General features: G+C 30.1%; 2 protein-coding genes and 1 long non-coding RNA gene across 3 annotated transcripts; 2 read left to right on the top strand and 1 right to left on the bottom strand.

Moving 5' to 3' along the window:
• Nucleotides 1-993: 993 nt before the first annotated feature.
• Nucleotides 994-4998, top strand: LOC108452201 (MLO-like protein 6). The gene is given in 15 exon segments (XM_017749969.2): nucleotides 994-1444; nucleotides 1526-1583; nucleotides 1672-1931; nucleotides 2488-2604; nucleotides 2783-2843; nucleotides 3192-3215; nucleotides 3218-3241; nucleotides 3244-3278; nucleotides 3763-3837; nucleotides 3935-4029; nucleotides 4115-4164; nucleotides 4257-4297; nucleotides 4394-4567; nucleotides 4784-4819; nucleotides 4927-4998. Coding segments are annotated over 15 exon segments (1254 nt in total). The 5' UTR covers nucleotides 994-1312.
• An 80-nt stretch (nucleotides 4999-5078) lies between these two features.
• LOC128293141 (MLO-like protein 6) lies at nucleotides 5079-5810 on the top strand. Its single transcript, XM_053028666.1, has 2 exons — nucleotides 5079-5151; nucleotides 5235-5810. The coding sequence occupies exon 2, from the start codon at nucleotides 5235-5237 to the stop codon at nucleotides 5679-5681; it is 447 nt and encodes a 148-aa protein (XP_052884626.1). The 5' UTR covers nucleotides 5079-5151; the 3' UTR covers nucleotides 5682-5810.
• A 3557-nt stretch (nucleotides 5811-9367) lies between these two features.
• Nucleotides 9368-10138, bottom strand: LOC108450673 (uncharacterized). The gene is made up of 2 exons (XR_001866259.2): nucleotides 9830-10138; nucleotides 9368-9739 (listed from the first exon to the last, which is right to left on the bottom strand). It is a non-coding gene; the product is annotated as an uncharacterized LOC108450673 (long non-coding RNA).
• Between the last annotated feature and the right edge of the window lie 1256 nt (nucleotides 10139-11394).

Raw genomic sequence — 11394 nt, 5'->3', positions numbered from 1 at the left:
AAAGAGAGAAATACTTCAGGTAGTATTTAGTTTTAGAAAATATAGGCTATTTTTGTTTTCATATTTTTGAAAAATAAAATATCCTAAAAATCATGTTTAGTTGAATTCTTTTTAGATACTTAATTTTAGAAATAAAAGAATAAGTACAAATTCGTAAAAAAAAGGCATTTTATTATTTTACCAATATTGATTTGGAAGAAATGAAAAAAAATTTAAGGATTAGTTTTTTTTTTGGGTATTTTAACTCTAATTCAAGTAAATACATGCTAAGAAAACTTTCTGTGTTTAGATATGAAAAAATGGAATATTAGTGTAGTAATTGCATAATTTTATAATTACAATGAATTCCAATTCTCTAAACTTGTTTTGCTGTAATTACATCTTAAATGTCTTATTTAATTATAAAATTATAATTAAACAATTATATAATTAAAAATAAATTAAGATTTAAAAAATTAAGTTCATCATGGTTATTTACTACATGCAAGTAATTAAGCGTTGTAATTGTACTCAATTCAATAAAATTTATTAATTAAAATGATTTTCTAAACATGACACACGTATAATTACAAATAATTATATTTAAATTTAATTATTGAATGATAGGTAACCTAAAAACTATATTTTACTTTAATTATTTAAAATTTAATTTTTATTTCTCGGTTGTTGAAGAAGTGGAAAAATAAAAGTGAAAATAGATTTTTATGTTGATTTTCATTTACGAAGCGTAATTTTGTTTTACTTTTTAGGAAAAATAAATGTAAATTTTTAAACCTGAGGGAAATATTGACTCGAGTGATAATGATATTTAAATGTGATTAAAGTAATAAAGCTTTAATTTATTTTTAATTTAGTCCACGAATACTGTTAGCTTAAATGCATGTATTCAATTGGATCAAGTCATAATCAATTATATATTTATCATGTTTTTTTTGACTTTTTTCTATTTTGATCATGTTTCTTCTTTCCTCTCCTTCGCTTATAATTATGTTTACGCCGGTTGGATGTCAAAGTCATCTAGTACTTATCCCTTGTATTCTTCTTTCCTCTGCAACTTTGTTTGATTTCTTCTTCTCTTCTTTTTTATTCTCTTAACATTAAACAAATAAAATGACGGTCAATTTCATTTAAAACCTTGCATTTTATTCAAAGGTTACACCCGATTTAGTATTGACATTATATTATATATATTAGCTTCTTCAACATTGTTTCCAAAACTATATATATTTTCCTTGAGAAACAATTCATTCAATCAAGGTGACATATGAAGAACATTTGAGCTGGTTTTAGAAAAAGAAGAAAAAGCAAAAACATGTCCGGAGAAGGTGAAGCTAGTAGTACAAGATCATTGGAAGAAACACCAACATGGGCTGTTGCCGTTGTTTGTTTTGGTTTGGTTTTGATTTCAATAATCATCGAACATATAATCCATATGATTGGAAAGGTATCAACCCTATATATATAAATTGCTTTTAAAGTTGATTTTCAGCTGGTTTTTTAATTAATCATTTGTTTGCTTTGGCAGTGGTTAAAGAAGAAACATAAACGAGCACTTTATGAAGCTCTGGAAAAGATTAAGTCAGGTAAAACTAGCATCCGTTTTTAGACACTAGTTTAAAGCTTAAGTTAAAGATGATCAAAAACTAATCATTTCATGGGTTTGGGTGATAGAGCTTATGTTGCTGGGATTTATATCATTTCTCCTAACGGTAGGAGAAGGTTCAATAACAAGCATATGCGTATCTGAGAAAGTTGGATCTACTTGGCATCCATGCCATAATGATCGACAAGAGATCGCAGAGGAACCACCTTCGGAAGAAGATACATCAGATAACAACGAACATCGCCGGAGACTTCTTATGATATCGGATTCTGTTCGAGTTTTCCGGCGTTCTTTGGCCGGAAAGTCAGAGGACAAATGCGCGGATAAGGTATACATGCATATCCATCCCAAATCTTTCTTCTTTAATTACGTCCCCATGACTATGAAGAGTTTGTTTTGCACAAGCTTACGCAAACCAACCCCCCCGGAAAAAATCCACGTTATGGTATTGAATTTATACGTTATTTATTATTCATATACATCTATACATTATATTATTCAATCAAGTGATAACATAATCCGATTGAGTAATTAATGTATACAATAAAAAATCATAATATCGCCTGATTTGATAGTTAATTACATTTCTTGGTGCACAAGATGGGAAGTTCTCTGAATTTTCATGTTGAGATTCCCCTTTTTTTTTTTTCCCCGAAAGTATCTAAGAATTATCAGAGGTTGGTAAACTACTTTAAGGGGTTTGAAATTTATGCAATAATATCAATCTTACGTTCTAACTCTTGATACAAAAGCGATGTGAATATTCTAGTTAATATCATACTAAAACTATCTTTAATTGATAAAAGGAAAATAAGAAATAAAAGTTGTATGAAAAAGTAAATAAAAGTCATGTGTTAATATGTGTTAATTTGTATATATTGCAGGGAAAAGTACAATTCATTTCATATGAAGCTCTGGATCAACTCCATTATTTCATTTTTGTGCTGGCCGTTTTTCATGTCATTTACTGTATTCTTACGCTTTTGTTGGGCAGAGCTAAGGTATACTCAATTTATAATTTAATTGATTTCTGATAATAATTGAATCAAATATTTACTATATAAATTAATAATTTTTCCAAAATTTAAACATTGTAGCGTGAATATATATAGGATAGCAAATTTAAATTCTAAACTTAGGGATGAATTCTTTGTATATAATTTTTCTTTTTTGATACAGATGAGAAAGTGGAAGAGATGGGAAAGGGAAACTAGAACAATTGAATACCAGTACTCACATGGTTAGTATAAATTCTAATCCAGTGAAGTCTAAATTTTAATTAAGTATATTCTACTAGAACCTCATCCATCCATGCATTTCTGCATATACAGGAATTTGGTACAATGTGCATGACTTTATTGTTATTATCTGAAGAGATAGATTACGTAACCAGTATTTTTAAATTAAGTGGTTAGTTAGAGAGATAAATACCGATAATAATAATAATAATATATATGTAGAAATCAATAAGTAATATTTATTTAGAGTTTTCTTTTCATAAATAAGATGATAATCTAAAATGGATTATTATTTTGTTCATTCAAATTACTTTGTAACACCAATTAATTAGTGATGGATTATTGAACAGATCCAGAGCGGTTCAGATTTGCAAGGAAACATCGTTTGGAAGAAGACATTTGAGTTTTGGACCAAAAATCCCATTCTACTGTGGATTGTAAGCAACTTTTTTTAATAAAAAAATCTTATGTTATTTCATTTTTTTAAAAATCCGAATAAATTATTATTCTTTGAGTTGAATCTAAAAAAAATCAAATGCAAGATTAACTAATAATTTACTGATAAGTTAAAGTTAACAACTTATTTAAATAAAAATAAGAAATGGATAAATTAAAAGTATAAAACATTATTTGAGAAAATGTAAAAATATAATTAAAACATTTCCTATATATCGGAAACTAAGTTTGAATTATTAAACTGCCCAATTATGGTCAATAAAATTTCTGGAATTTCCTCCTCTCTGAATTCAATATTTGCTGCATCTGTTACAGCCACATACTGTGGATGGAATTTTTTATTGAAATAAAATTGTTTTAAAATAAAAATATGACATTTTTGAAAAATCATTTCATATTGATAAAATTTATTTTCGTTATTTCCAACTCATATTCTAACAGTAATTTATTACTTTCCTTTTTCAGGTTTGTTTCTTTAGACAATTTATTAGGTCAGTCCCTAAAGTTGATTACTTGACCCTCCGACATGGATTTATCATGGTATTTAATTCCTTCATTTCTTATATATAAATTATTTCCACTATTCAAAGTATTCCACACTAAAAAGCAATCTTCAAATTTATTTATGTTTTCACAGGCACACTTGGCACCCCAAAGCCAAAACCATTTTAATTTTCAAAAATACATCAATAGATCACTGGAAGAAGATTTCAGTGTTGTTGTTGGCATCAGGTAATTAATTTTATCCATATACTCCAATTGTTTTCTCTATTTTTACTTACTTAAATTGACTCCAATTTTTCAATCAATTCTCCAGTCCTCCAATATGGTTTTTAGCTGTACTCTTCCTACTCTTCAACACTCATGGTAAGTCTTATATATTTATATAAAAGAATATAATAAAGAAAAAGGGATTTCGGATTCTTTATTTTGATTGATTTATTCTATTTGTGGTACAGGATGGTATTCCTATCTGTGGCTTCCATTTCTCCCTTTGATCGTAAGCACCCATTAGTTAATTACTTATGTGTTATGATCAACATTTAAAGAGTGAGAGAGATGGATGAAGGGTTGTGACTTGGTGATAACCGTGCAGGTGGTCCTGTTAGTGGGGACAAAGCTGCAAGTGATAATAACAAAAATGGGGCTAAGAATTCAAGAGAGAGGAGAGGTGGTGAAAGGAGTGCCAGTGGTTGAATTGGGCGACCATCTTTTCTGGTTCAACCGCCCCAGCCTCATCCTCTTTCTCATCAACTTCGTTCTTTTTCAGGTATTATTTCTTTTTTAACACCAACCTATAATACTAGGATATTACAATACAATAATTTTAAAAAAATTAAAATGCTATGTAAATAGTGATATATCAAACATATATATATATATATATATATTAAATAGTGAGGTTATTATACCACTTTTCTTTCTTATGTAATTATTGAATAATTCTTTTAACTCCCACATTAATTTTCTGTTTACTGTTTTACAGAATGCCTTTCAACTTGCATTCTTTGTATATACCTGGGTACGTAATAATGTATTTTACTGTTTACTATATGAATGAGGATTGATTTTTCATATATATTATTATTTTGTAATGAAATTTATTGTCTTAATTGCTGAATTTTACAGTATGAATTTGGGATACACTCTTGCTTTCATGAGCACGTGGAAGATTTAGTCATCTCAATTTCAATGGGGTAAAAAACAATATTATAAAAAATTTCTCATTCATTATTTAAAATTATTGGAATTAAAGCTCTAATGTATTTCTAACTTTTTTTTTTCTTAAATAGGGTCATCGTTCAAATTCTTTGCAGCTATGTCACTCTTCCTCTTTATGCCCTTGTTACACAGGTAATAAACATATATTTACCATTACATACAAACATTATTTTCAACATTCCAAGTAATTTTTTTTTTTTTTTGGCTATGATCAGATGGGTTCGAACATGAAACCCACCATATTCAATGAAAGAGTAGCGACAGCTCTTAGAAATTGGCACCACACAGCTAGGAAACACGTTAGAAACAAGGGTTCGGTTACAGCGACCCCATTCTCTAGCATACCCAACACCCCATCGCACCACACGTCCCCAATTCACCTCTTGAAACACTACCGGGGCGAAATGGACAGCGTCCATACATCTCCAAGGAGGTCGAGTTTTGATATCGAGTCATCAGAAACGGATTCTCCATACACCTCCCACCACCCTTATTACGATGATGGTTCAACGTCTCACAACCCTAACATGGCGGAGCCAGTACAAGGAGGCACTGATAGAGATATAACTGAGGCGAGTTCAAGTGAAGAACATGAACCTGAACACCATGCCATCAACATTTTGCCCAAAGAATTCTCTTTTGATAGAAGAACCAATATATGACAATATCTACATTTTGAATCTTCATGTGTAGCATTTAATTTTATTTCAATTTTTTCAAGACTTTTTAACAAAATCTTCTTTTGTATAATTTGTTTTCTTGTGTATGAAGAGGCTTAGAGATTTAAATAATTTTAAATTTATTATGTTTAATAATAACATTATTATTAAATTTATTTGAATAATAACTTGAAATATGGATTATGCTTAAATTCACTCCTACTTATAAATGTTCAACCTAATTCTATTTAGATTTACTTAGTTATATTATTTTTTATAATTTATTTTTAAATAAAATTTAAATATAGATAAAGTAACATACTTTTTATTACTTACATCATATTATCACTAATTTATTTTTCATACAAAATAAACTACACAATATATTAAAAATATATTATTAAATAAGAAAATAATCCGAATTGAGTAAGAGGCGAATTTAGGTGACTGGAAGGGCCCGACCCCCTTAAAATGGAAAATTGCTATTTAGGTCCTTTAAAATTTTTTAAAATTTTAAATTAGTAAAGGTAAAATTACACTTTACCCCCTAAAATTATAAACATTTGATTTAATCATTTAAAAATTATAAAGATATAGACTATTAAAAATTAAAATTTTATTTCGCCCTCCTAATTTTTATTTTTTATTTTTGGCTTTGTCCCTGAATTGAGTCAAATTAAACCTTCAATGTTGAAACTTAAATTTAAATTTTTAAATAAAATATAATTATTAAAAGTAACCATCAACAATAAGAATATAAAGACATGACATGTATTATAAACTATAAAACACTATATAAATTAATGCACAGATACCATGCAGCAAAATAAATATCTCATCAAAAGAAAAGATAGATAAATTGACAATACTATTAGAAGAATTAAAAAACAAATAAAAATGTATCGCTTTGATCAAATCATTTAAAATTGCATCCAAGTTCCACCATAATTAAACTATCATGACGATTAACTCCGATTAACCAAGGAATCACTTCCAAGAGATTGACCGCATCATTGATGCACAAAAGGTCAAGTCTCAAATGGCCTATCATTTTCATTATCATCTCATATTCCAATTTTACGAACACGATCCTTATGCTCTATCATGATAAGACCCTCAAAAAATAGTTCTCAATAAATCTAGTAATAGCCATAACTTGATAGATCTCATATATATGTCAGAACACGACTAAAAATCATAAACTAAAACTAAAGTTGAAACTAAACCAACTATTGCTTTCAGAAAAACAAAGTGAATAAAACAAGAATCATAAAAACATGAACAAAAATTACGATAATATGGACTGAAATTAAATATATATATATATATATATATATATATATATATATAGTAGTGAAGAGGCCACGACTAGCAACCCACTCGAAGGCATGACCCTTTGTTGGCAAAGCTAAAAGTTGGTTTGAGAGAGTTGAGTAGTTGGGGTTTTTTTCTAAAAAGAAAATTAAAATTGTGTGACTAAGGTTGCCTTTGGTTCAGCAGTTATTGTCTGTGAGGTGCAGTTACTGCTACCAACCTCACTGTACTGCTATTTGATAAAACATGAAAGTCCAGTGAGAATGCATTTCAACCACACTGGAAGGTTGAAAATTAGCCGGAGATTTCAACTCCAATGAAAAAAAAGTAACCCCAATCAACATAGTTTTTTACAATTTTAACCTTTCATTTAATATATATTTGTATTGCTGATTTTTTTAAATAGTAGTTATATATATTACCATTATAAAATTAATATTGATGAATTAAAATAAACATTTTAATAAACATATTTTATTAAATGAATTTATAAATTTACCTATTTTTAATAATTTTGTAAAAGTAAAATAATTTAAAAAAATTCTATTATATATCATTTCTAATTTAATATCCTTATTAGTCATTTTATATTTTCACATTACCGCTACAGCTGCGTTTAAATCTAAACTGACACTCCACCATTGTTTCTAATCTCACTGCTACAATATCCAATCTTACCGCTACAGTAACTAATCTCACAGCCACCGCTATTTTTAACCTCATCGGAAGTAAACACACCGCTCATCCAAATTAAGCCTATAATTTAGTTAGCAATTTTTTAAGTTACAAGTACAAGTATAACTATAAATAATACATATTTGAATTAATCGTAATAAGCGAAATATATATCTAAAGCTAAACTAGAATATATTTGAAAAAGGACTTACATAATACGTGAATTAAATCAAAACAATCTAGAGACAATCTATCATTGTTTTTAAAATTGGACCAATGATTGAAATAGCCCGATTTAATTTACTTATTAAAATAAATAAATTAAAAATTATTAAAAAATTAAAAATTAAAAATACATAATTCAAGTGTTGATTTCTTTGAACCTTATTGATTCGCGATTAAATTAATCTAATACAATTTTTTGAACTGATAATCCAATCAAGTCATCCAATCCCATTCAAATACTGTAATCCATACGTAACTTAAATTAAAGTTGAACTATTTTTTTGGGTTCAAATTTATTTATTTTAAACCTATAAGAGCAAATTTCTATAAAAAGGCTGCAGGATGAGACTAAAATGCATAAATGTGCTAAAACCAGGCCCAGGTGCAGTCGGTTTTTAAAGTCTGGCAGCGCTTTAACAGTGAACATATTTTATCAGGGTGCCAGTAAACGACAATCCTCGCCTTAATAATTATCATCCCTCCCTCCCACAGTTTTACAACACTATATCCAATATCCAGCGGCTGATATACCCCATGTTTTCTTTAATTTTCCCTCTCTTACAAAACCAGCTATTCTTACTTGTGTATATTAGTATACATATATGCAGGGTTGATATATTAATCAGAATCATTTGCTGCGCCATGGAGAAGATGGGGGAGAGATGGATCGGAAAGCTGGGTCGGCAGTGTTACGCGGTGTTGTGTTTGAGTGTCATAATTGTTTCCGTCACAATTGCTCACTTTGTTTATCCGCAGCCAGAGGATGCTCGTGAATGCACCAAGCGTCGCCTCCGCCCCTTGCATGGACGTCCTTTCTCTTAATTACTCTAAAGCTTTGTGTTTCTTGTTAATAACAACTACTTGTACATGCTTGCACTGTTTCTCGTGTTCTGTTTCTTTATGCTAGCTTTCACAGGTAGTAATTAACTACTGCTTGCCTGACTTGGAAATACCAAAAATGAACATGCTAATTCACAAACTCACCAAGTACCCAGATGCATCATTTCCATTCCCAGGTGCACTGATTCCACGAGGAGCAAAAGAAGAAAAAATGTCGAGTTGGTTATCTTCAAATGAAGCATCCATTGGATTAGGTGAATCAAACTGTAGTTCATTTGTCAATAACACGGACAACAGTTTAGGAACGATGCAAGCCAATAGACAAACAAGGCGGCCACGCTGTGTTTGTATACAAATTCAAACCTTAAACAGGGGTTTGCAAAGTTTGCTTCAACGGGTTTATAAAATTTTTTATAATTTATCATCATATTTATGGGCAAATTCACCAACAGTCCCTAAATTTTCTCAAAGTTTATCGTTTTCCCTTAGCTGGAAAAAAAATCAAGCTCAGAGTACCTTAATTCCTATGGTTCCAGCTACGAATCATCATGGTATGTATTCTGCTCTTGTTTCGTGTTTAAAAGGGAGACTGAGGAGACTTGCGCAGAATAGACAACAATGCAACTAATTTCACATTCTAAATGAAACAGCAGCAGCTTCATGCTTTTGTCAATGCTACAAACTTACATAACAAGGTCAAGGTTTCAAATTAAAAATAGTCTTTAATGTCGTTCTTGCACATATATATCTATAAAATTAAACCATTAATGTGCAGTATAGGATGATTAGTAGTATCATGCGAGAACAACGCAAGGTCAAGGTTCAAACTAAAATATACTCTTATATATTGGTTTCCAGTAGCAAGAGCAAAATGCCAACCGAAGCAGCTCTCCAAAGTTCAAATACCTATACACAACAAAATTAATAATAGAAACAACTACAATTAAGGCACCAACCTTTGACTTCTCCTTCCACATCTTCTCAAATCTTCATTTTCAGACTCTCTTCTGCAGCAAATATTTCAGCTCTCAATATCCATGACAGAGAGTTATTACAATTTAGTAATGAAAAGCATGAAAAACAAAAACGCGACTTACCTGTTCTTGCTTATTAAATATTAATTAGGGCTGAAAAATAAATAACCGGAACATAAAGCAGGGGGACAGAAATTAGATTGCTTGGAAAAACAAGGAAAATAAAGGAGAAATGGATGAGTTCGATGATGATGCCTTTGCATTGCTTAAACTTGGTATGTAATCTCTGGGCAAAATACCATTGGTTTCGGTTGCTACTGGGTAACTTAAGAAACAAGTTTACACATGTCCGGTTGTTCGTAAAGTTGGGCCATCAATGTTATCCTTTTCTACAATATTAATATCAACCCTCACCAAATTTGATCATCTTTCTTACATGGAAAACCCACTGTCATCACTAACCACCAATATATTGTTATTGAATCAAATTATGGCCCCCATTGTAGAATGCAAGGTCCCACCAATGTTGAGTTGTAGAGAAAGAAAATCCGAAAAATCTTAATAGTTGAAATATCTCTTTTAATCGTTTTTGTTGGTTTTTGAAGTGGACAAAAATATCAGACATAATCTTCGACAATTCACTTGGGTTCACATTGTTGCTAATTCTTAGTTGTCCTCGGACTTGAGTAAAAATATCGACAGATATTTATAACCCTTTGCATCGCATTGTATGCTTTGAGTATTAATCCATCGATTGCAATAAACGAAACAAGAGTAGCGCAGCCACCAACAAAACAACCCACAAGAAATTGTAATAAAGTAGGTAGTTAAATCAATCTTATATATAAATTAGCTCCATGATCAATTTATTGATATTAAAATTAATTAAATATCCTCTTTTTCTTCCCACTTTCCATTTTGGACTTTTTTCCTCTCCATTATTATTTTATACCAAACTTTACTTTTAAAAAAGAACATACATGCATTTTTTTTTCCTCTCCAAATTTGTTTCTTCGACAGTTGGAGCATTAACGTGGGAGATTCCAACAAGCATATTTGAATTAATTTTATCTTTTAGGTGTTGGATCCATCTTTCATAGTACCAAACTTGATCACTACTACATGCATAATATTTACCAAGTTGCCACTGCTAATTATTTGATTCAAATATAATAGACACTTGCCAATATGAGTCAACTCAGTTGATTTAACACTATAACAAGAGTTGGAGTTTTTCATAATCCCATTTTACTTATATAGCAGCATACATACAAAGATGGATAATAAGTCAAAAAAATTATATCTTGATAATAAATAAAATGTTTTAGCTTCATCTTTATGTAACTAGAAAATTATATCCAATGAGCATCAGAAATGGCAACTTTCTCAGGCTGTTGACATTGGAGATGGAGTTGGGAATTTGATAACATAGTGGATGTACCAATTAGCATATATATATATATAAAAGTAAAAAGAATATTTAAGCAGTGGAGATGCACCGCCCCAAAAAGTCATTGGCAAGGATGGACCAAAAACCTAACCAAAAAGCAGTAGTAGCCAGCCAATGGTGGCCACCCTAGCACAGCAGGACCAGGATGAAGGCAGAGGTCAACGACATTATACCGAGAATTTTGTCCAGCGTTCGCATGGCGTGTTATAATTTCATCCTTTCTCTCTCATCACCTCCT

This window comes from Gossypium arboreum, chromosome 5 (assembly GCF_025698485.1).
Source record: "Gossypium arboreum isolate Shixiya-1 chromosome 5, ASM2569848v2, whole genome shotgun sequence".
NCBI lineage: Eukaryota > Viridiplantae > Streptophyta > Magnoliopsida > Malvales > Malvaceae > Gossypium > Gossypium arboreum.
The sequence above is the reverse complement of the archived record's forward strand: the minus strand, read 5'-3'. Positions and strand labels throughout refer to the sequence as shown.

Coding starts and splice junctions, on each gene's coding strand:
- LOC128293141 (XM_053028666.1), top strand. CDS start 5,235: ATGGGTTCGAACATGAAACCCACCATATTCAATGAAAGAGTAGCGACA.